General features: G+C 39.6%; 1 protein-coding gene across 2 annotated transcripts; it reads right to left on the bottom strand.

Moving 5' to 3' along the window:
* Window positions 1-529: 529 nt before the first annotated feature.
* Window positions 530-27,731, bottom strand: PRIM2_1 (DNA primase large subunit; the record flags this gene model as incomplete). 2 transcript variants are annotated; one of them, XM_051211271.1, is made up of 6 exons in its annotated part: window positions 530-2,319; window positions 10,376-10,537; window positions 18,451-18,852; window positions 20,613-20,861; window positions 24,882-25,218; window positions 27,708-27,731. In XM_051211271.1, 5 exons carry the CDS (start codon window positions 25,188-25,190, stop codon window positions 1,903-1,905), a joined length of 1,539 nt encoding a protein of 512 aa, XP_051071307.1. In that variant the 3' UTR covers window positions 530-1,902. The 2 variants fall into 2 exon arrangements, with proteins under 2 accessions (XP_051071307.1, XP_035587653.1); XM_035733765.2 differs by lacking the exons at window positions 10,376-10,537; window positions 27,708-27,731 and having other exon boundaries at window positions 24,882-25,190.
* Window positions 27,732-28,000: the final 269 nt, after the last annotated feature.

The raw sequence follows: 28,000 nt of genomic DNA, 5'->3' as shown, positions 1-28,000 counted from the left end.
ACCTGCTGTCCTAGTTTTAACCAGTAAGACGTCTAGTTTGGTGAGTTACCTGAATCTTTAAAATAAGGATCATTTTGAGTATCTGATTTTGATAACCGACACCATTCAGAACGACAGCAGAATGGTCTTTCACATCAGTAACTAGGAAAGAAGGGCATAATATACAGTAAGTTAATAGCTCAACATTTCACTCATTTGTGGTTTACATTGACCTATTGGTGACCATTAACTGCTATGCTGTTTAGAGTGAATGAATAGGATAAGGATTCACTAATTATCTCCTTACATAATTTAGCATATCTGCATCTTCTCCTTTTTTACACTCTCACTATTTTCTTAAACCTATGGGAAACACAACTTTTGCATTATTTTACACTTTGTTATATCTTGAAAAGTTGATTTTTCTTGATACTACCGCGTAAAACAGAGCACTAGAACACCAAAACCCTTCCAAGTCGCAATAAGAAGACAGAAGACTAACGAAAGGAATATTATTCCAAACAGTGTCAATCATAGTACAAAATTGTCAGGTATTTATAGTTTTTAGTGAGAAGGAAATCATCATTACAGTCTTCCAATTCGCATACAGGGGGTTATTAGCATTATCCAATCGGGAAGCTACACGTTGGAATTCTAGAACATTCTTCCGAAAGGTGATTGGATGGGACGTCTTCGGCTCCTTCTGAGCCTCTTACAGCTTCCTCGAGTTTACCGGTGGTCCGTCGTCACACACTTGGACGAAAATTAATCAACTAAATTATTTTCTGGTGACATGGTAACAATTGGTCGCAGCAGACATAAAGCCTCAGCAGAAATCGATTTATCCGGCGTGTAACGTTAACCACCCGTTACAACTCTCTCTTACGGTTATAACCCAGCTATTCCTATTGCTTAGTATTCTCGGACACCGATTCACTCGACAAGTCCCCAAATCAGAACACGGTTGAACAGCAAAGAGATTATACTCCAATAACAAGGTTAGATGGAAGTAAGAAGCACAATAGGGAAAACGTTAGTATATTTATAGTTTTTCACATGAGAAGATTCCTAGAGTGTTCACTAAGTATTGACTAACACTGATTGGATAAGAATTAGCCAATCACCGTGCACCAAAGCAATCGTGCATTGAGCATGCTTTAATCCAATCTATGTCCCGCTAACATCATCCATTGACTTTATTTTACTATTGGAACCGACTTACCAGGTTAATCGTACTGGACATTGAAGAAACCTGTAAACATCTTATGAAATCAAGAAGCGGGTGCGAATAAATCAACTAGTTTATATTGGCTCGTTATAACGATATTGAATACAGGAAAAGTATGATTTAAAAACCTATCTAAATAGGCTTTTTTGACAACACTGTGGGTAAGGATTCATTACCCGTACCTTAAGAAACTAGTCAAAAAATCTAACATATGACAGATTATAAACTTAACAACAAATACCTTAGAATATCTGTTACTGGAGTAATGTGATTTAAAACGAATATTATTTTCTTTCATTAAAAAGGGTACTCTGATACAAACACTAATAGAAACCAAGTAACATCAAACATGAAATAGAAATTAGAGGATGCATACAGCATTGGAAAAATTGTAACAGAAAATACTGAATAGGATGTTTATCGACAAATAACTGAATTGTTTTGGTTCAACTATGTAAAGACGAATAGAAAACGGAAAATCTAAGCATTTTTAATTGAAAATAAAAATCATAATAAAAAGTATCGAGAACAATAAAAATGGTGGAATTTCAAGCATATAAGATTTTGTGTACGTTCAGTTCAATTTTTTCTTCAACTTTTCAAAATACGTAATTGAACCAATCAAGTGCTAAAGATGACTGACAAAAAATCCTTCGTAAACCGAAGAAATGATAAAAACATTGGCGACCAACATATTAAGCTGTCATTACCTCATTAGATGAGGTAAAACTTGCATCACTAATGTCAATAGCTTGAAGTAGCCTGTCGTCATCATCACCGTTATACAATTTAACTTTCTTCACATGGATTTTGTCAACTGTAGGGTTATTTTTATTACCTTGTATTATCTTTCGAGCTTCTTCAAAATATTGATTTGGATGGTGAATGGTTATTCCAGATATATCGTCTACACTCAATTTTAACATCCCACGTAAATATTCACGACAACTTAGGTGGTAAAGTCTTTCTTTTGCTCGCTGTACAATTGTTTCCACAATATCTAACGACAGACGACCACCTGACAGTAAACGTTGGCGAAGAAGTTCAGGGTCCATATGCCGAAAAGGACAACCGTGATAATCTCCCGCTCCTGGAGCACTGCCTGAGACAATCTAAGCCATAAGTAGAAGTGAACAATGATACACCGATGAACAAGGTAAACATGTGTGCTTTCAAAAAAACATAAAAATGATGTACATATGAGATATCTAGTATAAATAAACAATACGACTCTACTTTTAGTGTCCCAATAAGTAGATTTAAACAAGTGTTAATTTGATTCAGCTATTTATTCTATAAAGAAGCAGTTAAAATCAGACCGCAAAACGTCAGATATTCAGTTTCCCGATTAATTAAGATATTACAAATGTATCGTTATTTTGTTATTATGCGCAGTCCACTAGTGCTCAATTTATTCGAAATTATCTGGTTAAACCTCAGTAATAATACTTATAAACAAACGTTTGTTAACTGATGTATCAAGATTACTCAGACGCGATGAACATTTCTGAAAAACCAAAAAGTGTATCCTCAGTTTCATTAAACTGTAACCAAGTAGTTACACTCAGTCAGTCAGTCAGCTACAACGTAGGACCAGGCACATATGTGCATCGATCCAGGTTGCCATACCGCATCAGCACAACAAGATGAACACCGGATTCATAGCAGTGGTTAGGTTAAAGGTGGTAATATGTAAGAGAAAGATTGCATATAGAGATATAGTACAAGAAGAAAGAATTGGTTCGTAGAAAGAAAGATATGAAGCGATTTTAATCTCTTAGTTTAAGGGCAGACAGAGAGTGTATACACCGACGCCATTGTGATCGATTCTGAGCCATGTCACAAAGAGTCTCCAACCATTGGTTACGATAGTCACGCGGACCCCAACCAAGTAGTCTGCATCTACCAACATGGCTCAGACTACAAGTTAGTGACTTCAAGCACTGATGCCACGTTTTGGTTTGGCCGCCCCTAACTTTCTTCCAACCATCTCCAATACCGGATAGCATTGCACGTCGTGGTAATCGGTGTTCAGGCATACGTAACACGTGGCCCAACCATCTCAGTCGATGAAGATTCACAACCTGACCAACTGATTTACCATTATTCCCTAATACCCTGTGTCTAACCAAACTATTACTTACCCAGTGATCCCAGCAGACGCCAGCAATATTTCTAAGGCATCTGTGGTCAAATATTAGTAGCTTACGAGTATCTTCCACTCTTAATGGCCATGTTTCGCTGCCGTAAAGTAAAACAGAACGGACTGCCGCGCAGTATACTCGTCCTTTTATTGATAGACGGATATCTCGCCTTCGCCATAGGTGACGTAAGTTGGCAAAAGCCAAACAAGCATTCTGGATCCGTAGAAAGATTTCGTCAGACACCAACCCATTAGGGCTGATCAGACTTCCAAGATAAGTGAAGTTGTCAACGCGTTCGACTACTTCACTCCCTATCCTTAGTTCAGGTGTTAACGCAGACCAGTCCTGAAGCAACAACTTGCATTTAGAGGGAGAGAAGCGCATTCCAAACATCCTGGCATTGTTGCTTAGTGCTACCAGAAGACTCTGCATTTTGTCAGCGTCTTCACCAAACAGGACTATGTCATCTGCGTATTCTAAGTCGATAAGTAGACCTCCTGGATGGAGATCAATACCCGAGAACTCAGTCGACGAGAAAGTTATTTCCATCAGTAGATCTATGAAGTTAAACAAAAATGGGGAAAGTGGACAGCCTTGACGGACACCACTTGAGGTTGCAAAAGTAGATGACAGTTCGCCATAAGCTCTCACTCGACTAGTAATGTTCAAGTAAAGAGCCTTCACAAGGTTTATGTACTTCTGAGGTACGCCTTTCGATGACAGACACTGCCACAGAATCTCGCGGTCTACGGAGTCAAATGCTGCTTTTAAGTCAAGAAAGACCACCATTGTCGGACGTCGATAAGTATGCCTATGTTCTAGAATCTGACGAATGGTGAATATGTGGTCGATGCAGCCACGACCAGGTCTAAAGCCAGCTTGGTTCTCTCGTGTTTGCAGTTCACGAGTCTTAGTTAGGCGTCTGATAATTATCGAGGCTAGTATTTTAGATACTATATTTGTTAAACTAATTCCTCTGTGGTTGTCACAGGATGATTTTGACCCTTTCTTATATATTGGGACGATAAGTGATTGTGACCAGTTAGATGGAATAACGTCTAACTCCCAGATCCTAGCTAAAATATTAGTCAACCTAATCGCTAAAATTGGACCACCATTCTTAAAGACCTCTGGAGCCAGTCCATCTGGATCAGCTGCCCTTCCTCGCTTCAGATTAACTATAGCCTTTTGAACTTCAGCAAGAGTTAGGGGACCTACTTCAATGTTCCATTCACACTGTCTGGGAATGGAGGGTAGTTGTAGAGTAGCTGAAGGCCAGCTGAACTGTTCTCTGAAATGTTCCACCCATCGTTCTAAACGTCTGGACTGGGAGCAGATGAGTGTATCGTCTTTTTCCGATATAATCTCACTTACACTTGACTTATTAATTCCAGTTTCTTTTATTAGTCTGTAAAGTTGTCTTGTGTTCCCTATAGTCGCCGCCTTTTCCATCTCTTTTGCTTTCGTTGCCCACCGCTGCTCACGGTCGTTTCTTAGACTTTTTCTTAACCTAGATCTGATTTGTTGTCGCTCTTCATCATGTTCAGAACCTGATGGGACGAGTTTGCGAGAATCCATCAGTGTGATAGACTTTGAAGAAATCCACTGGTTCTTTGAAACTCTGTGGTTTAAGTCGCTAATAGATGTCCCTGCTGTTTCCACAGCTGCTTGTATTTCATTCCAAGCAACATCTGGGTCAGCCTCGTCTTCAGAACTGCCTAAGTGTGACCTCAGTTGTTCCTGGAACCTACTTTTGGTTTCCTCGCTACTCAGTTCGGTTCTAATGGGTCATTTTACTGTGGCCTTTTTGCGTCCAGTGAGGCGCAAGCAGATGCGTGCCCGTATTAGGGCGTGGTCGGAGTCCAAGCAGGTACTCCAGAATGAGCGACAATCTTCTACCGACCCTCTCCAACGATGACTGATGGCAATATAGTCTATTTGAGTCCATCGTTGGTTTGGTGTAGGGGGTCGCCAAGTTAGACGATGTCTCTCCTTATGCTTAAAATTTGTGTTTGCTAAAAATAAACGATTGTCTGAGCACAGTTGCAGCAGACGATCACCATTATCTGTTCGCTGTGCCGGAATGCTAAAATATCCACGTAAATGCCTTTCTGTTTGGTTTAAGCTACCTATCTGAGCATTAAAGTCACTCCCTACGAGTACTATGTCTGAGCGTTTAGCTTTATGAAGAAGTTCAGAAAGCTTTCTGTAAAATTCATCTTCCACTTCATCTGAGCTGCAGTCAGTGGGAGCGTAGGCAGAAACGACGAAAAGGCAACGACGTGTATCCCTATCCTTCCGAGTTCTTACGTAGCCGTTAAGCCGAACAGCACATAGACGACTGCTGACGGGGATCCACTCTAGCAGTGCTTGTTCCGCCCTCATGCTTAGTGCTATGCCTACACCTGCCAGTCCACGAGAACTGGCCATCGGGTCACCAGATACACGGAGGGTGTATCTCGTTGGCTCTCCGTTTTGCCGAGGTGAGGTCAAGTGAATGACCACACTGGAATCCTGTATGCGTGTTTCGGAGACACAGCATACATCAATGGAAAGAGACTCTAGGGTTTTAGCCAAGGAAACCTGCTGACCGATTTGACATAGAGTGCGTACGTTGAAAGCTCCAATGTGTAGTTTGGAGCGAGGTTTCAGTAGACCTGGGACAGAGTTTTTAGCACTAGAATCGTTGGCTATGGTGACACTTGAGGAGAAAGCCGAAGGAGGAAGTTTAGGGTTGAAAGTCGATGTAGGAGGAATAATAGGAAGTGAAGACTGAGGTTGATTATGAATACAGTGGTCTTGGGTGCTGTTAGAGGTATGAGGGCGGTTATCACTTCCCGGTTGCCCACACCGTGGAAGGGTTCTTCTGGAGGTACCTGAAAAGGAAATTGGATTAGAGGCGGTCTCAGTGACCTGAGAGCGTGACCGCAGTGCCCAACGGACAACTGCTTGTGGCCGGTCGCGCACGGCCTTTTCGTGGGACGTTTTTGACGTGTTAGTTCCGTTCTTCAAAGGGCCTTACCGCTGGGGACGAAAATCCGTGAGGTAAGGTGAGGTGCGCATTTTTAGGGTCGACCTTTTCTAACCTCAACCCTCCCTGTGGGAAGGCAGCATCGCTGTCATGCTGGTTGTCTGAAGGAAACACCTTACTGCTGTCACACCTCTGTACAGTCAGCAGTACGACTTCGCCTTCGGACCTTGGGTTTGTTGCTTTTAGTCTTACCGCTCTTCAACCGACCTGTCTGACACGGTAGGACCTTGAGGAACGGTTGTTCCGGCCAGTATAGCTCGGTTGCTTCATCACGATAGGCAAGCCCGACCACCACGTCAAGGTAGCAACAACGGTCGGGAAGTAGTTACACTCGTTTTCGTTCATTGATTTCACTGGTACGCGCAACCTGGATTTCACTGCTAGCCACTATCCATCTTTGATTAGAATGTTTGTGAATTAAAGCAGTACGCACATATGCCAATAAGACACTGATCAATTGCAGTCCTAAACATCAACGGGAAGATCCAAGTAAACAATACCAAGTGAATTGTATCAGTATGTTTTTGACCCCTATATGGTTTCTCCCATTTCTTACAATGATTTTAATTGTTAACCGACTCCTTAGCTCGCTTTCATCGGGATTTCTATTCTTTCTCAACGGTCTTAAGGCGTTACTTTGTAAATATGTCTCGGAATGTGATGTCTGATGTAGCTATTTTGTAACCTTTTGTGTCACTGGAGTATATAATGTTCATAAGTTGATGCGGACCGGATAACGAACAGGTTTATGGAAAGACCCAGTAGTGATGTGTTCCGTATTTTAGAAATCCTTCCCAAAATTTTCAGTTAATTGTTATGTATTCGTTGTTTACGAGTCGATCTGAAAAGTATGTTTTATGTATATTTGTCCAAGAACTACGTGACATCAGCCTACGACCTCGCTGGTATCAATATCACATTAGGTGCGAGATCCACAGTAACACTAAGATTCTTTTTACTATAGAATAAACCGATTACAAATAAATACTTAAAAATTTGTTCATAAAGAAAGAAAGCAACATGTTAGTGATTAACTTTCCACTTTTACACTACTGTTAAGGATATTTGGGTGCAGCTAATTACCATTATTTTTATAACGTTACAGATAACCAACTAGTAGAAACATTTTATTTCAATCATTGCACTAAAAGTAACTGATGTAGATTAACAGACTTTTGATACAAGCAAAACATTTGCTGATGGTAACACAAATACCAGGCAAAAGTCCTAATCCTTGTTGAACATTCAATTTACTAGGTTCAACTGAACATTTAGTTTACATGATTACTTACTTACGCCTGTTACTCCCAATGAAGCATAGGCCACCGACCAGAATTCTCCAATCCACTATGTCCTGGACCTTCCTTTCCAGTTCTGTCCAATTTTTATTCATTTTTCTCATGTCTGTCTCCATTTCTCGACGTAATGTGTTCTTTGGTCTTCCACTCCTCCTTTGGCCTTGGGGATTCTATGTGAGGGCTTGCCTTGTGATGAGGTTGGGTGCCTTCCTTAATATGTGTTCTATCCACTTCCAGTGCTTCTTCCTGATTCTTTCCTCCGCTGGGATCTGGTTTGTCCTATCCCACAATAGGTTGTTGCTGATAGTGTCTGGCCAACGGATCCGAAATATTTTGCGTAGACAACTGTTAATAAACACATGTATCTTCTAGATGATGGCTTACGTAGTTCTCCAAGTTTCCGTCCCATACAGTAGAACAGTCTTGACATTTGTATTAAAAATTCCGACCTTGGTGTTGGTTGACAGTTGCTTTGAGTTCCGGATGTTCCTCAATAGTAAATATGCTATTCTTGCTTTACCGATCCACGCCTTCACATCTGAATCAGATCCACCCTGTTCATCAATGATGCTACCCAGATATGTAAAGGTTTTTACATCTTCCAAATCTTCTCAGTCAAGTTTGATTCTGTTGTTGCGTTTGCGATAGAGGGGCCAGATCATCTGCGAAGTCTAGATCGTCTAACTGCATCCTAGCTGTCCATTGTATCCCATGCCTCCCTTCAGATTTTAAAGACTTCATGATCCATTCGATCACCAGGAGAAAGAGAAAACGGTGAGAGTAAGTAACCTTGCCTGACACCGCTCTTTACCTCGAACGAGTCTGTCAACTGTCCTCCATGCAAGGTTTTGCAGTTTAATCCATCATAGGAATTCCGTATGTTATTGACTATTTTCTCAGGTACGCTTCCATAGTGTTGTCCTGTCCACGCTATCAAATGCTTTCTCGTTGTCAATGAAGTTGATGAAGTGATGAATTCCATTCAATTGATTGTTCCACAATGATCCGTAGAGTTGCGATTTGGTCTGTACACGATCTATCCTTACGGAATCCTGCCTGTTGGTCTCGAAGTTGGGTGTATACGGAGTCCTTCATTTTGTTTAACAATACCCAGTTGAAGACTTTCCCCGGTATTGAGAGTAGAGTGATGCCCCTGTAGTTACCACACTTGCTAAGATCTCCTTTTTGGTATTTTGATCAGGTGTCCTTCTTTCCAGTCTGTTGGTACTCGTTCTTCATCCCAAATCTTGCAGAAGAGAATGTGGAGTATCTTTGCAGTTGCTGCTACATCTGCTTTTAGTGCCTCTGCTGGAATGTTGTCTGGTCCTGCTGCCTTGCCGTTCTTGAGTTTTTTGATGGCCATGCTGATCTCTTCAATTGTTGGTGGGCCGACGTCGATTGGGAGGTCCGTGGATGCTATTTCGATGTTGGATGAGATCAGTGGGGTTGGTCGATTCAAGAATTCATTGAAGTGTTCTACTCATCTGTTTCGCTGTTCTTCAATGTTGGTGATTACTTTGCTTTCATTGGTTTTAGTTTACATGATTGTTGATTGTTAATTCATCCATTTTGATTAAAAATATGTATCCTGTTAAAATTTCATCTGTCAGCATCTCGAAACCCTGTCTTAAGTCTTGAAAACTAATTTTATGTTGATCCATGCATGAATCTATGACTATATCAAAACTTTTAATTTTGTAATTATTACATCTTTCGTTTTTAAATTCTTTAGGTAGTACACATCTGCACAAAGCATCTTTATGTTATAAATAATAAAGAAAATGGAATAGTTTTTGAAGATACTAAATCAAAATGTATATGTTCCTTACTGAAATATGGATTTAATCAATAACAATAAACATTCACAATATAAACATCAATGTGATTTTGAAAGCATTCAGAATATATGTTAGTTGATTGACATTATATATAATTCGCACTTGTTCAACTAAAATAAATATAATCTCAAATACTATTTTTATCCCGGAATAGCAGAGTTGATGCTTATTTCCAAATCTAGAAGTTTGGCGAAGCCGGACTCTCCATTACTAACACTGTAAGCTTCAAATTTTCAATACACTGTTAGGAGTATTGATGGATGAATCCCACAAATTTATATAATAAATGCTACTAAGTTATTGACTGATAATTGGTTGATTTGGTTTTTTGTTAGTAACTTGATAAGTTATGGTAATTTTTGAAAACAAATGGATTATTGCCAAATGAATTCGTGATTGCTAAGCAGAAATAATTGACAACGGAATCAAAGCGTGAACAAATAAAATGCCATTTAGCAGCAAAAGAACTGAATAACATCAGTTTTTTACAAGAGGATCTATATAACTCAATATAATAATCAGTTGAACACCTTCGAAACTTAATATTTATCAAAATGTAGTATGCAGCGTAAAAACAGATTGTTTATAAAAATACCCAAATCACGTTCTAGACTAAAAAAAGTAGGTTCTATATACACCGAGAAATCAAACTGGTGTGCGTTAGATAAAAAAACCTTTGGGACATATACAAACATATCTGACAACAATCAATAACAGTTTTAGACGAAAATTTTGACGAGGGATTATACTACCACCCTACATTAACACGAAAAATCACAATGTTTAGGTCAACTACAATGGATTGAAGGACGAATTTGGTATACTGTAATGAACGTTTAACAAAAGACAGGAATTACCCTAATACAAGAATAAGGTGTATAATCTGCACGTTTTCCTTCCTTTCCATAATTGTGTCTGATGTTGTAGGCGTAAGCTTTATTAAATTGATCATTGTCATATTTAGGAGAGAATGATTTGCGCCAAAACTTAAGTGACTCTTCCAGAGGTAATCCAATACCCTAAACAAAATATTATTTCGAAAGGGCATAGTAAGATAAATACCATATAAGCCAACTCATAAACAGTAGTAAATTATAATTCGTGGAAAATTCAATGCTGAGAAATAAATCAATTATGTTACTTAAATGAGAAATCGTAAATAGAAAAACGAGAGAAATATAGCATAAATGAAAACCTAATGTTACCAATCTAAGGGATCTAAGATCTGTGGGGCGACATCCAAAATTTGGAAACTCTTGGTCATTTGAGACTGGGACAAAATTGTTGCGACTTTAAGCCCGACTAATTATCACGTGATTAATTCGCCAATCGAAATGCGACTTAAACAATCTTAGTACTGTGCCGAACTAATGACGTTCGACCGGTATGAGCAGACTAGCAAACAAGACCACATCAAACCACAAAATAGGAAATAACATTTCAACAAGATCAAGCCAAAAAGTGGACGTGATTGTGGGAGACTTAATCAATAAACTGAGTAAAATTTTAGGATAGTAAATCGTATCATAATAGTCTATAGGTCCAAATAAAGCTTGTAATAAGAGGAGTATAGATATACAGAATATATATAATTCCATTAATAGTTCTCAGAAGTTAACCATAAATTTAATTTTCACTAGGATATAACAGTTCTCCCTTTTTTCGAGATTAGAAGTTTAGATCCTAATTTTTTAAAAATATCTGTAACTTTAAATTCTCCAAACTTATCTCTCCCACGAAATACGGTTGGATCCTCATATCGCCAAGTTACAATTAATGTGACTTTATTTAAAATATATTTTTAGCATTGAATGGTGAATCCACTAGGAGTGACTAGATGGTGAGGATGAACGACATTTGATTTGAGGTCATTAGGGTTTGATTCTTCTGAAATATTTCCCTCAAATCTATTTACAATCTCAGTAGTGGATAATGGATCACCAGGAAAATCAGCATCTACCAAAACTGCATTAGATTTTTTATCACCATTTGATTCATTTGACATATTTTTTCCATTTTTATAAGAAATTTCACCAAAATTATGTGCAACAATAGGGGAGAAATCGGATAAGAAGTTAGTTCATTATAAGCTTCTGTCTTTCAATGACTTTGAGTTTCATTTGGTGCAATTGTATTCATCGTTACTTACTTACACCTGTTACTCCTCGTGAAGGAGCATAGGTCGCTCACCAGCATTCTCCATCCAACCCTGTCCTGGGCAATCCTTTCCAGCTCCTTCCAGTTGTAATTCATCCTTTTCATATCTGCTTCTATTATCCGACGTAACGTGTTCTTTGGCCTTCCTCTTTTCCGCTTCCCTTCAGGATTCCAAGTTAGAGCTTGCCTCGTGATGCAGTTTGACGATTTGCGTAATGTATGTCCTATCCATTTCCATCGTCTTTTCCTAATTTCCTCTTCAGCTGGAAGTTGGTTTGTTCTCTCCCACAGAAGGCTATTGCTGATGGTATCCGGCCAATGGATGTTGAGTATCTTGCGTAGACAGCTATTTATAAATACTTGTACCTTCTTGATTGTGGTTGTTGTAGTTCTCCAAGTTTCAGCTCCATACAGTAGAATTGCCTTGACGTTCGTATTGAAGATTCTCACTTTGATATTGGTTGAAAGTTGTTTTGAGTTCCATATGTTCTTCAATTGTAGGAATGCGGCCCTTGCTTTGCCAATCCTCGCCTTTACGTCTGCATCTGAACCTCCATGTCTATCGACGATGCTTCCCAGATATGTGAAGGATTCTACATCTTCCAGAGTTTCGCCATCAAGGGTGATTGGATTGCTGTTCTCCGCTTTGAATTTGAGGACCTTGGTTTTCCCTTTGTGTATACTGAGGCCTACTGATGCAGAGACTGCTGCTACATTGGCTGTCTTTATCTGAATCTGTTCACGTGTACGTGATAGGAGGGCTAGGTCATCTGCGAAGTCCAGATCGTCTAATTGGTTCTGAGCTGTCCATTGTATTCCGTGTTTTCCTTCAGATGTCGAGGTCTTCATAATCCAGTCGACCACCAGAAGAAAGAGGAAGGGAGAGAGTAAACAGCCTTGTCTGACTCCGGTCCTTACTTGGAATGCATCTGTCAGCTGTCCTCCATGCACTACTTTGCACTGTAGTCCGTCGTATGAGTTCCGGATAATGTTGACAATCTTCTCAGAAACTCCGTAGTGTCGAGGAAGTTTCCATAAGGTCTTCCTATCTACACTGTCAAATGCCTTTTCATAGTCAATGAAGTTGATGTACAGTGATGAGTTCCACTCAATTGATTGTACGACGGTGATCCGTAGTGTCGCAATTTGGTCTGTGCACGACCGATCCTTACGGAATCCAGCCTGTCGATCTCGAAGTTGGGCGTCTACTGCGCCTTTCATCCTGTTCAGCAACACTCTGTTAAGACCTCCCCTGGTATTGACAGTAGTATGATGCCTCTGTAGTTTTCACATTTGCTCAGATCTCCTTTCTTTGGAATCTTGATGAGGTGTCCTTCTTTCCAGTCCATTGGCACTTGTTCCTCCTCCCAAATCTTTTTGAATAGAGGGTAAAGCATGCTTGTGGTTACTTCGACGTCTGATTTCAGTGCTTCAGCTGGTATGTTGTCGGGTCCTGCTGCTTTCCCGTTCTTGATTTGTCTGACGGCCATTCTAATTTCTTCCGTCGTTGGTGGGTTGACATCTATAGGAAGATCTGTGTGTGCTGCTTCGATGTTCGGTGGATTCATTGGAGCCGGCCTATTCAGGAGTCCCTCGAAGTATTCTACCCATCTGTTTCGCTGTTGTTGAATTTCAGTGATTGGCTTGCCTTCTTTGTCTTTGACCGGCCTCTCTGGTTTACTGTATTTCCCTGATAGTTTCTTCGTTGTATCGTAGAGCTGTTTCATATTTCCTTCTCTAGCAGCTTTTTCTGCCGTCGTTGCTAATTCTTCCACGTATTTCTTCCTGTCGGCTCTAATGCTCCTCTTCACTTGCTTGTTTGCTTCTATGTATTCAGCTTGTGCTTGGACTTTCTCTGCTCGTGTTTGGCTGTTGTTAATTGCTGTCTTCTTGTTCTTCCTTTCTTTGATCTTGTCCAGTGTTTCTATAGAGATCCATTCCTTATGATGGTGTTTCTTTAGGCCCAGAACCTCTTGACACGTTGAAGTCAATGTTTCTTTGATGCCTTTCCAGTTGTCCTCCATGGTAGTTTCTTCTTCCTTCAGTAGATCTTGAAAGGCTTGGAATCTGTTGTTGAGAGCTATCTTGAATTCATTGAGTTTGTCAGTATCTCGAAGGAAGGATGTATTGAACCTTTGTAGTGCTGTTTGTCCACTTGTCCAGTTCTTTTTTAGCTTCAGTTTTAAATTGGCTACAACTAGGTGGTGATCTGAAGCTACGTCAGCTCCTCTCCTGGTTCTCACATCTTCCATTGTCCTTCGGAATTTTTTGTTGATGCAAATATGGTCTATCTGGTTCTCTGTAGTGTGGTCCGGTGAGATCCATGTAGCCTTGTGTATACGTTTGTGTGGAAATATTGTGCCTCCTATGACTAATTTGTTGAATGCACACAAATTTGCAAATCTTTCTCCATTTTCGTTCCTCTCTCCCAGTCCATGTCGTCCCATAATATCTTCATATCCAGTGTTGTCTATTCCGACCTTGGCATTTAGATCTCCCATCAGAATGGTGAGGTCCTTTCTTGAGCATTTCTCTATGATTGACTGCAGCCGCTCGTAGAATTGATCTTTAATGTCGTCGTTGCTACCATTGGTGGGTGCATAACATTGGATAATATTCATTAAGATCCCCTCCTTCTTTGTTTTGAATGATGCTTTGATGATTCTGGATCCGTGGGATTCCCATCCTACAAGTGCATTTCGTGCTACTTTGGACAGCGTTAGAGCAACTCCCTGAGTGTGTGGAGCATTTTCCTCTTCGTGACCGGAGTATAGCAGCATCTCTCCCGTAGCTAGCCTTTTCTGTCCAGCTTGGGTCCAGTGGGTTTCGCTGATTCCCAGTACTGCTAAGTTGTATCTCCTCATTTCCATTGATATTTGACTGGTCTTCCCGGTTTCCCACATTGTTCGAACGTTCCATGTACCTATAAAAATTTTTGCTCTGGTTGTTAGAAGGGGCATCGGCCTCGTGGCTTCCGAACGAACTCGGCTTTCACCATGAAGCGTCATAATTCTTCTAAGTGAAGACCTTCTAACTCTCAGGGCAGAGTTAAAATGGTTTGAATTATTTTTTCTGGTAAGCGTTTTTTTAGCGAGTTAGTTTTCTACGGGATGGGGACGCTAACCCCATGCCCAACCCTCCTCCTTTACCCGGGCTTGGGACCGGCAGTAACTCTAGAAGAGCTACAGGCGGAGTTCATCGTACTGCTCCAATTATTTTCTGGATATGAGTCCGTCCAAATTTCTCGACCAATATCACATAAACCATTATTTTGTTCAGGCTGAAGTTTAGTTTTGAAGTTATCCAAGGCCAAAAGCGCTTCATTGAATTCTGGACTCAGGGTTTCATTTACAAAATCTGTTTCTTAATCAACCGGTATTATCACAGTTTTACGTGTATTCGGCAAGATAATGTCTTACAATGAGCCGGAAAATATACCAATTTTACATTTTGTTTTGGGTATACGAGGACTTGAACATTCCAAAGGGCATACTTCTGAAATGGCCATAACTGGACCATTGTCTGCATCATAAATAGATTCTTTATTTTCTGGAATATCTGGTAGTGGGGAAAGTCCGCCCAAAACTGCTTCAAGTGGTTGCTCTTGAAAGGCTAACATCTGCTGATGCTATAATAATAACTGCGACTGATCAGAAGAAAGTGCCATTCTTTTTTTCACTTACATACGTGATAAGTCTTGAGGATTGAACGCTATATTCGTCTCCTAAGCTATTCTGTAACCCCCAAGCTAGAACTATACAGCGAGCTGAACACGAGAGAGAAGACTCAAAGTACGCGAGAAGTAGTTTACTCCAAGGTTCATTTTAATACAGAAAATATAGGGTTTTTATATTTTAAATGTCCTTGGGTCGCTAGAAGATTCTGGAATGCTACTAAATATAGTAGCAGTGTAGCAACCAACCAATCAGAGCCTCTGCATGTGACGTTTCGCTTCCTTGACATTTTTGGCTAAGACTTCAAGTGAACGCTGATTGGATGAAACGCTTCTTAGTGTTTCCTGATGCTTGCTTGTCATTTGCAAGCAATTTTCTGGATCACCCCAACAATACGCCTGTTACCCCTCGTCAGAGAGCATAGGCCACCCATCAGCACTCTCGTAGCAGTGCGTTCTTCTGCTTTCCTCTTTTCCGTTTCCCTTCACGATTCCAGGTAAGCGCTTGCCTCGAGATGCAGTTTGATGATTTACGTAATGTCCTGTCCACTTCCAACGTCTTTTCCTAATTCCCTCCTTAGCTGGAAGCTAGTTTGACCTCTCCCACAGTAGGCTGTTGCTGATGGCATCCAGCAAACGGATATTGATTATCTTGCGCAGACAACTGTTTACAAATACTTGTACCTTTTTGATGACGGTTGTAGTAGTTCTCCAAATTTCAGCTACTTACAATAGAACTAACCGTCTTGACGATTCTGACTTTGATATTGGTTGTCGAGCTTGGGTCCAGTGGATTTAACCGATTCCGAACACCGTAAAATTGTATCTCCTCGTTTCCGTAGCTATTTGATTAGATCTCCCGGTCTCCCACATTGTCTGAACATTCCATGCACCGATAAAAATTGTTGCTCTGGTTGTTAGAAGGGGCATCAGCCTCGTGACATCTGGAGAATATCGGCTTTTACCATGAGACGTCATAATTCTTCTGAATGAAGATCCTTCAACTCCTAGGGGAGAGTTTAAATGGTTCTTTTCTGGTTAGTGTCTTTTTAGCAAAGTTGCTTTCTACGGGATGGGGTTGCCGACCCCATGCTCAACCTTCATCCTTTATCCGGGCTTGGGACAGGCAGTAACCCTAGAGGTTTAGGTGCAAACTACATGCTAAATTTACAGACACTAATAGCAAATTGCATAGCTTCTTGCCATCTAACAGTAGGGTAATATTGTCTGCGTATTCAAGATCGAAGCCTCTCCACAAGTAATGTCTGCACAACCACATACTTCCTTAAGAGATGTCTACAGAAAGTCATCGATGGTAACGTCGAGGGATGACGAAATTCGACAAACCTGATTAATTCAATTGTTAGATCAGAACAGTGAGTAGAAAAAGTCATATTCCCTTACAATATTGTTTGTGAACAGGGCTTTCAAGCTGCTAATAAACTTTCAAGACAATCTTCTGTTATCAAACAATGTTAAAGTACAATCCTTTCTGATAAATCGAATGTGGTCCTGATATAAAAAAACACGACGATTGTCGACCTGAAAAAGGTGTGTAGTTGTCCCAAAATTTGGCGTAGAGTGAGGACTTCATTAACACATCCAAAACATGAACGAAAACTGACCTCTTGAATCAGTCCTTCAAGAGTTCCTCGCAATCTGCTGATTGTGGCGGTACTTAATGGTATGGAAGCAAAGTGGAGAAAAACTATAACCTGATAGTGGTTGCACAAACACATGAGTCCTTTATAAAGGTTAAAACAACAAACGCTTCATTCCAAATATCAGAAAAGTCTGTTATCCAAATCTATCCAAACAATACAGTCAAATATCTTAACAGAAGTTTGATACTACTCTTAAAAACAACCGGTTTCAAGTCGTTTAAGCCTGGTGGATTTTGCCTAACGACCCCCGCTTGATAGATGGATCAGTAGTCATCAGCCAAGAAGCCCTGGTACGGCAGAGAGTGGGGAGAGTCCACTCTCCTTTTCGAAATGCTCTCACATGGCCACGCGTATACAGCCTCTGCCAGGGAAGTCCTACTCACTGCCTTCTCGTGGTGAGGGTGTTCTATACGAAATTGAGAGGACGAAAAGCGAATGTCCGGCGCCTCAACCGGGTTGGTGGACATGGAGAGTCCACCTAGGGGGAGTTGGAAAACCCTAATTCCAAACCAACGGTGCACATGGGCTCCAGTACCCTGAAGGAACAAATGGCGTATGAACCAATCGTTGGTCACCGGCTACCATGCGACTGCATCTCCTTACGATGCTCCACTGCCTTGTGGATCAGACCTTCAGGTCGAAGGCTCCGGGTGTGGCCCCTGAGAAAACCACCTGCTTCGGTTTGGGCACCCGGTCAGTATCACAGCCCTCACACATATCAAATGAGATTTGTGTGGTACATATGTATTTGGTGCCTCCTTGTACCAATATCTATGTGTTAAAATAAATAAGTAAATAAAATAGCCAATAAGCACAAGACAGTCTGATCGACACTACTGGGCAAATAAAACTGTTGGCTTGTCTTTCAAAATCCTTGGCCTAGTGTTTTCGAGGCTTCTGGAGGTCATTGATTGGCCTTCTACCAACTCCACAGTTTTTCTCACCAGTAAGACTTCTTGCTATTATTGGCCTGGATGAGCTGAAACGGTTTCCGCTAGTTACCAGTTGTAGCTGCTGCTTCAAATGCAACCACGTTTCCGTTCCCTAAGGAAGCCTTGTGAAGTTTTCAGACCTAAGGATTGACATATATTAAACTCGTGGTCTCCCAAAGAGCATCGTATCTCGAGTTGTAGTTAGCCTATGTAAGGCTAAAGTTTATGAGAACGAGATTTCAGAAAACCACAACTGTAGTAGATCGCCATTCCCATGAAATGAGAGCTAACCTATGATCTATTTTGGTTTGGCAAATGGAAATAGAACTACTGAACAAGTAAACTTGATTTTAAGCATTCTAAAAGTTTCAGAGAAACAGAAAATAGTCATATGTACGAAAACTGAAGCATGTGAATAAGTTATATGACAAATCCAAAACAGTCGATAGCAGCAAAAGAAATATTTCATTAAACATCTAATTATCTGTGCGTCAATTAGAGCTAACCTTTAAAAATAGACAGTACTGCATTCTACCGGAATGCCGCAAGTGGTGATGTATTTTGAGAGCTTCATGTAACTGTGCCATACAGGGTGGGAAAAGGCCTGGTTGTCTCGAGAAACCGTCTATATCATCAGCTTTTACTAATCCAGTAACAGGTGCTTTAGTTGAATAGTCCTCACCAAGATAACGATTGGATAAAGATGATAACAGGGGCAAAACCCGATTTTCTTCACATGCTATTCTGGAGCACAAAGTCAATCCAAGGTGCGCTAAGTTGCGTGATAAACTAGTACGAAAACAGGAAACAACAAGACTGACTAAGTCAGGTTCTGGTACAAACGCATATCCACCCTGTACAAAAACTCGTCTAGATCGAATAAGATCCGGAACTTCAGTAAAATGAACCTAGAAAGAAAAAAGAAAACGAAATACAAAACTCGATATGTGATTGTCGTAAAATTAAGCAAAAATTTCCTCTGAAAATTCATGTCAGATTTTTAAATTAGGATAAATTCGACTTTAGCTTCGCACAACACTTCTCAAACTTATTGCTGCTTATTTCATTCATGAATGCATGTTCTCAAAAGATAACTGTTACAGACAGTTGATCATTAGAAAAACTCAAGGAGTTTTATTAATATCATTGTCAGTTCAAAAATTAGCATCTAAACTAGAACTACAAACATGGAAATGTGATGGGAATAATTTTTTTCATTCAGGACGCTTTTACCGCCACTTTATCGAACATGAACAATTTTTCAATTCTTTCTCCAGCTTTTTTTAACTTAAAATATTATGTCATCTTGTCATTTAATCTTGTCTTTCTTCCTAACTCTAGTCTCTGTTCATATCAAATGCTTTTTTGATAAGAAAATATAGAAATTCTTTTTTATGAAGATGTGTGCCGACACATCATTGATGGGAAATGGTACATGAGACACAAGGTGCGATTAAATCTTAACTTTGGTAATTAAATTTGGAAATTTCATCTTAGTATACGATAATCCGTCAGACCAGACAGCTGTATATGAAACATGGTGATGATTCGAACTAATGAGAAAGACCTGGAATGCTTTATTTGTTGGCATCTAACGACACTTTACATGATCTCGATTGAACTACTGGATCTCTCAGATCTTTAAAGATAGACCACCTATTGTCTCAGGGAGAAAAGTTACAACAGCTACTCGGGCCGCAAATGGCCTCTTGTAGAACCAAGCTGTGTGTGGATTTAAATACTATGAAGTCAAATGATCTAGGGAGAAAGCCTTATTAATCAAAAGAGTGAGATAATTACCATTAGTTTGGGTGCCTTTTATTCCGAACATTATGTGACAAATCTAATAGATGCATATTTGTCCCAGGTCTCAAGATGATGAATTAAGGATTCTGTTGGGGATGTGTAACCCCCGACTACAACTTATGAAGAAGGAAACCAGTACTGATTTGAGGTAATTTTAAGGTTAACTTTCTACACATTTTTGTACCATTACTTTGTGAAATTTCAGTGGATTTTTACTGTGACTGTGTATAGTGAATCGTTCGATTCGTAAATCCTAATCGTTAGAACATATATATATATAACCGGCTAACCTAAAATATATTTTCTAATTCTATTGGGGTCATCACCAACAAAGCTCCCATTACGAAAACAAACTTTTCTCTCTAGTTAACAGGACATGAAAGAAAAGGATAGTAGTTTTTTTCATTGGACTAAAGTTGAAGCTGCTAATATATTTGCTTAGTGAACGGATGTACCAAATTCGAAATGTACTGTGAATGATTTGCATTCGGTTCCAAACACCGAATAATGGAACTCAATAATATGCAGCAAACTGAATTTCACTATTTGCGACCCCAATTCCATCCATTCACCTTTCCGCAGGATTAAACAGCTTCATTAAAAGTCAGTAAGAGGTGTAAGGAATCATATACTATGCCCAAAACATGTTTATTAGAGTAAATGGTGGACATTCGTTTGTTAAATCTTGTGACTGACTGTGTTGGGATATGGTTTTATGATTGACAAGTTGAATACGAAACAAAAGGTGCTACTAAATCTCGTCGTTAGTAATGATAATAAAGTTCATTGATTTTAAAACACTGATTGAAGGTGACGATAATTCTTGATAAATTTAATAATTCATATAGATCGGATTACTCACTTTGTAAAATGCGGTAGTATTATGATCAATTCCCGCAGTAGCTGTACCTGCTATTAAATGATTCAGTAAGTTTGTTCGTTCGGAATCGGACATAAGGGTGAAATGGAGATGATTTTCATGGAGAAATCTTGAAATAACTTCTGAACCAAAAGCAGAATTGTTACGTTCATTGAGAAATCGAAATCGAAATAAATCTACTTCTTGCTGAACAAACCATCGACGTAGATCTTCGCTACGGCAGTAAGCAACCTGAACGGAAAACAGCAGTGGTATCCTGATTAATGTATGATTGAAGACGTCATTTGAAGGAATAAAAAAGAACAATTTTACACTTAGGTACTCAGTTTTTTTTTATAAAGCCGTGTTATAAAGTGGCTTGGATAAAAGTTTGGGTGCAAGCAGGAGTGCAAATATATGTGTATCTGCGTTCAGATTTTTCATTTACTTCGCTTATCCGCAAATATTTGGCGGTGTGGAAGTCAAGCAATCACATATCGGCGAGATTTCACCAAACGGGTTTACAGGATAGACATCATCACCATTTGAAGTGAAATGAGATTTGAAACATAGAAATACCGGACATTCATGAGCACTTATCTCAGTCAGTCAGCTACAACGTAGGACCAGGCACATATATACGTTGGAACAAGTTGCCATACCACATTAACACAACAAGATAAACACCGGATTCATAAAAGTAGTTAATTCAGAGGTGCTAATATATAAGAGAAAGATTGCATATAAGGATATAGTACAGGAAGAAAGAATTGGTTCGTAGAAAGAAAGATATGAAGCGATTTTAATCTCTTAGTTTAAGGGCAGACAGAGAGTGTATACACCGACGCCATTGTGATCGATTCTGAGCCATGTCACAAAGAGTCTCCAACCATTGGTTACGATAGTCACGCGGACCCCAACCAAGTAGTCTGCATCTACCAACATGGCTCAGACTACAAGTTAGTGACTTCAAGCACTGATGCCACGTTTTGGTTTGGCCGCCCCTAACTTTCTTCCAACCATCTCCAATACCGGTTAGCATTGCACGTCGTGGTAATCGGTGTTCAGGCATACGTAACACGTGGCCCAACCATCTCAGTCGATGAAGATTCACAACCTGACCAACTGATTTACCATTATTCCCTAATACCCTGTGTCTAACCAAACTATTACTTACCCAGTGATCCCAGCAGACGCCAGCAATATTTCTAAGGCATCTGTGGTCAAATATTAGTAGCTTACGAATATCTTCCACTCTTAATGGCCATGTTTCGCTGCCGTAAAGTAAAACAGAACGGACTGCCGCGCAGTATACTCGTCCTTTTATTGATAGACGGATATCTCGCCTTCGCCATAGGTGACGTAAGTTGGCAAAAGCCAAACAAGCATTCTGGATCCGTAGAGAGATTTCGTCAGACACCAACCCATTAGGGCTGATCAGACTTCCAAGATAAGTGAAGTTGTCGACGCGTTCGACTACTTCACTCCCTATCCTTAGTTCAGGTGTTGACGCAGACCAGTCCTGAAGCAACAACTTTCATTTAGAGGTGGTGAAACGCATCCCAAACAGCCTGGAATTGTTGTTCAACCTATATCTGACTTGTTTTCGTTTTTCATCGTGTTCGGATCCAAATTTGATGAGTTTACGAGAATCTATCAGTGCAGTAGACCTAGAAGAAATCTATTGGTTATTGATGAGAATGAAGCGTTGAGATATATCCATGAATGTTTTAAATCAGGACCTCGGTACAACATATATCATACGGTGAGAACAAATATTGTAAAACAATATGACAAAATTGATGGGTTGCAACTATCAGTCGACCGTATCGAAACCAATCCAAATAATCAACAACTTAAAGACGTCAAACGATAAAAAGTTAGGACACTTGTAAGTACTATGTTAAATCTTAAATAAATAAGAACTTTCGTCTAAATTTGATCGAATAATTTTACCGTATTTGGGCGCCAAGTTATTGTGAGACATTAAAGAGGAAGAATGTATTTGTAAAATCTCAGCGAAAGAATTCGAAGTAAATCCAACGTTTTGCCTGGTAATCTGGTCCAAGCTTCTTCAAGGAAATATTTCCTTAAAGTCTAGAGCGAAACGCGAAAATTATGTACTATTTCGTAGGGTTACTTTCAGTCAGTTGTCATGACAAATGTAATGTACAAACAAATTTCACTTGAGGATGACATGGGCTTCAAATTGCATAAGAACAGTTGCCACAATTTGACCATTCAACATTTTGTGTCCTTCTTCCTTTTTGAAGATATCAGAGAAGACAAAACAGGTTATGGTGTGAATCGGAGTTGTACCCTAAAGTATAGGGAGCACATACTACTGTCAATCGAAATAATCCACCGTAAATTGTCACCATTGAATACACGAAACCCAAACAACAACAATGCGAAGCAAAAGACAAAGCGCAGAACTACTATAGACTATAAAAGTCACAAAAGTCTATTTTTTAAGTGAGAACGCAGCCAAGAAGGATTTTACTATTCATGAAGCATGTAATACCTTAATTTTGACCTATACTTAATAACGTCTCAAGCCACCAAATCACACAATCTTGGGATCTTACCAAGGGACTAGAGATTAGAGTACCCGGCTTTCAACTGGTAGGTAACGGGTTCAAACACTTCCGCACCTACTTTGATTTGGGAATACAGATAGCATAACAAAGCATCATGCTGTATGTGTCAAAGTCAATTGTGTAAATGAACTTAGTAAACGAGCTATTACTCGGGGTCAGTCTCAACCGTAAGGAACGTAGAACTCGTTATATATATGCATCACCTAGAGTTATCACATCGCAGAAAGATGAGATTATCAGGATGAATGCCAAGATGGTGCAAGTAGTAAAAAAGGGATAGATGAGGTGTAGGCATCAATACCAAGGTTGAACTTTATAGTTTTAAATAAAAGGAGTATTGGGTAGAAAGTTAACAGTAACAATATTTTTGTGATTCCGCAATGAGTAGAGATTTTTATTTCTGACGTTTCGAAACTAAATGTAAGTCACTCTTTCGGAGTAAATGACTGAATAAATGAAATCAACACAAGTTTAAGTAGTACAAAGGAAACAAAGCAGAATATGATTAGTAAAATCAAAGACACATGTCAGTGCCATGTTATTTCTGGTCAAAGTGGTTCCGTATGAGATCACTCTGTTTATTCGTATGATGATGGGTATGAAAAATGTATAATTTAAAATCTGTGGTGGAGTTACAGTTTTGGATATGTAGATTGTGAAAAATGAATAGTCACAAGCGGTTGTTTGGAAAAACCGTTCAGGTTGGATGAATAGTCATGAAACAAGCGCTTGCACAATTCTAAGCCATACTACACGTTTTTAACAATTAATCATGATAAATGTGCGGACCACGACCAGGTAATTTGCGCTTATCAATATGATCCGGACTAACAGTCAATCGATTCAAGATCTAATTCAATGTTCTGGTTTGATTGCTCATAGCTTCCTATAAATCTATTTTAACCCTAGGATTGGGAACTGATGCAGGTGATGGTTTGGCACATGTAACTCATTTACGACGTTGTCAACCAATTTCATATTCCCTACAATCCTTCCTTTAAGTTCAGCAATGGTCTTCCACATATGAATAATACTTTGAGGACATCTATGAACAAGTACTAGTAGTCTACATATACCCTTTAATCTGAGAAACCACACTTTACAGCCCTTTTATAGGCAGCCAGATGTCTCATATTCGCGAGTGGGGAAAATCAGGGGATCCAAAAGGCCTTTTAAATTCGTGCTGAGACCTCGACAGTTAACAACCCACCACAGCTGACAAGACCCCCAAGATGAGATAAACAATATGTTCAACTACCTTACGTCATGTGGTTAAACTATGCATTGAGATTACTGAGAATCACGCAAACAAAAAAGTGAAAACAAAGCAGCTTATTGACCAAATACCGGTTTATTTAGTCGGGTTTCAGCCATGTTTTTTGTGTGAGGGCTAGTGATACTGCCCGACTTTCCTAAGCTGAAGTAGGTGGAGCAGTGTTCCAAACAGTAACCAGTCGTTTAAGTGTTTAGTGCTTGAACTAACATATCCGGACATTATCTCAGGATGAAAATTCGTGTTCTTTGATGAACTAGATAGGAGCATGCATAAATTATTTCCGTTACTAAATATATTACAAAAAGACAATGAAATCTTATATACAAGCTATAAACTGAATTTTTGTACATACAAAATAAACACATCTTACTAAGATGCGAAGATATGGCAATTTACCTGTAGAATAAAGTGGGAAACAATGTCCTTGTGAATGTCTTCCTGTGCATTCTTTAAGGAGGAAGAAGAAGAAGTAAATATCTTCCCGAAGCCACTTATCTTTGTTAGCTCCGTTACCATTTTATCATCATAATCCTTTGTGCCTCGAATACAATCTTGCCCTACAGCCTCGACACATTTTAGCACTCGAATACGATGAACGGCATAATCTTCTAGTTCATTTAGTTCGATAATATCACTTGGTGGACAACTATAAAACTGAAGGCGGATAAGTTTATGTTTGGTGACTGCAGGAGATTTGAATTCCATTATCTATTAATGTATAGCTTAATGGGATCTGAAGTGAAGAAAAATTTTTCATGGAGTTTGTAGTCAAACAAATATGGACTATGGTGGAAATAAGCATATGCATTACAAAAAAAATATTATCCAAGGCTGGGACGAGTACTCGCTTTAGAATATCAATTAGCAACAATATACATACGTAACCGAATAAGTCAAACAACGACCACATATGATAGGCAGCGATATCAAAGATGATGAAGTTTTAACTTAATAAGAATGAAGACAACTGGGGATTACAGGCGAACAGGAAACATTTGTCACAAGTTAATTATAAATAAACTTCGTGTAAGGAAAGACAATCGAATCCTTGCAAACAACCGTAAACTACTGAAGCAAACAAAAACTACGTTTAAAATCCAGAGTTTTGGTGCGACGACTATCATGAAGGTAAGTACATGGGCACAAGTTCTTGCATTTTGTTTTATGAGTTAGTGATGTTAATCAGACGTGTTAATCGAAGTCGGGATTTATCGACGGGATCGCAATGAAGCAATTATGAGTAATTGCAAAACAACATTAACACTTGTGGGAAATAACATGTGACCAAATGCTTCGAAAGTTTAGACCAAGAATTCTGTAAAAGGGCGTTCCCATCAAAAGAAATCATTGTCCTTACAAGAGGCAGTAAGTCATGCACAATGTGGCACATAAGTGAATTCGAACTATACCCAGTCACCATAGTTTGGAAGCTAGACGAAGTAAACAGCATCATGTCTTACAAGCACCTAATCTCCGAATTTTGGGGAAATTTGGAGTTTTTTCTAGTCATATAAAGCTTCGCAGTTCTCTACATGACGTGGAAGAACCTAAGGGTTTTTGTCGCACTCCCCCAGAATTTTCTACTGCAGCTTCCACAAAATATCTCTAAAACTTCCCCTAATATTAAGATTTGTGCAGTAAGGACAGAAGGCCTACGGCCTATGTTATTCCTTTTCTAGTATGCTTCTGTGAGTGTCCAGTCTTCTCTTGAAAGCGTCAATTGAGGGTGCGGACACCACTGCTTCAGGCAGCAGGTTCCAAGTATTGATGATTCGGTATGAAAACCTGTATGCCATGGGTACTTTGTTCGTTTTTGGCTTTTCTACTCGCCTGCTATGTCCTCTGAGGTGTCCCGATCTAGTGGGAAGAAAAAGAGAATAAGTTAGGTCCGAAATCATTTCTCAGTATTCTGTACATCAAAATTAGATCTCCCCTTAGTCTGCGATAGGACAGAGTACAGAGGCCCAGCTTTTCAAGCCGCTCTTTGTATGAAAAACCCCGGAGTTCTGGAATTGCACGAGTATCTGCCCTCTGTACTTTTTCTAGGATATCCGAGTCGTTTTAAACAAGGACTTGCAAACTGAAAGCAGTTCTCTAGCTTAGTTCTCACTAAGGTTGTGTATACTGTGGTGAACATGGTAGTATCTAACTTAGTTAATGTCCGTTTTAAAGCCCAGAGGGTTCGAAACCCCTTAGCTGCGACCTCCCGGCAATGGGCCGTCGTCTTAAGATCATGACTCACTGTCACCCCTAGATCCTTATGTGACCGGACTACGGGTAATGGCACTTCCCCTATGTTGTACCTATTAACTTTTGAATCCCCAAAGTGCATGTAGACACACTTTGCCGCGTTGTTAGGCATCAGCCACTCCTTAGACCAGTTAATCATATTATTTAAGTCTACCTGAAGAGCACGTGCGTCTGTGTCTCCAGTTATTACTCACCAGATTTTTACGTCATCAGCGTATAATAACATTGGAGACTGTACTATATTTGGAAGATCATTAACATACATTATAAAAAGTAAAGGACCTAAGACGGAACCTTGAGGTACCCCACTAAGTACTGGTCTCCAGATGGAGCACTTGTAATTTATTATTACTTTCTGTCTACGATCTACTAGGAAATCCCCCATCCATTTTAATAGAGGTCCGGCAATACCAAGGTTTTCCAACTTCAATAGCAGTCTATTTGTTGGCACCTTGTCAAAAGCCTTACTGAAGTCTATGTAGACAACATCCACTGAGTTCCCGTTGTCTAGTGCCTTTATCCAGGACTCCGTTGCTATAAGGAGGTTCGTTGTACAGGATAGACCCTTTCTAAAACCATGTTGTGCCATGTTCAGCAAGTTATTGATTTCCATAAATGCCGTTATGGTCCGTTTGATTATTCTTTCCAGTAATTTAATTACAGGAGATTGGGTAGTCAGCCCCGTATTTAGCATACTGTTAAGCCCAAACCGAAATGTTATCGGAACCGGTATTACAATCAGAGCTACAATTTGTAGATATAGGTGGCTGAGTACAACATTATCTACCTCAACCAACGTTTTAGTCTTCATATCTTTGTTACGAGCTTGTATAAGACGATTGATTTCTTTGCGTTTGCTTTTTATGGTTCCGTGCACTTCCAACATTCTAGCTGCAGAATGAAATATTCGTTTCCCAAAGGTATATGAAAAGTGTCTTGACTAACATACTAAAGTATTAACGAGTTACATACTGCTAAGATTAAACACCGCGGATTGTGCAGCAATTATGCAATAACAAATTATACAGTTTCAAACAAACCAACAGTTAATGGAAATAATGAAGGATCCTTATGCTCAGAAAACTCTAGCATCTAGAAAAAAGTGATCACTCCGTATATGAAACGAGAAAGAACATAAAAAGGCCTCAGATAGTGCTATTCGAACTCAATAGAATATCGAGTTTCCAATAGTAGAACCATGGGGAAGTTGGTTGGACTGGTTTAAGAGGAATGGAACTCTAGTTCTAAACTTCTGTGAAGAAGTG

This window comes from Schistosoma haematobium, chromosome ZW, assembly GCF_000699445.3.
Source record: "Schistosoma haematobium chromosome ZW, whole genome shotgun sequence".
Classification (NCBI taxonomy): Eukaryota; Metazoa; Platyhelminthes; class Trematoda; order Strigeidida; family Schistosomatidae; genus Schistosoma; species Schistosoma haematobium.
Note: the sequence above shows the minus strand (reverse complement) of the source record. Positions and strands in the feature narration are given on the sequence as shown.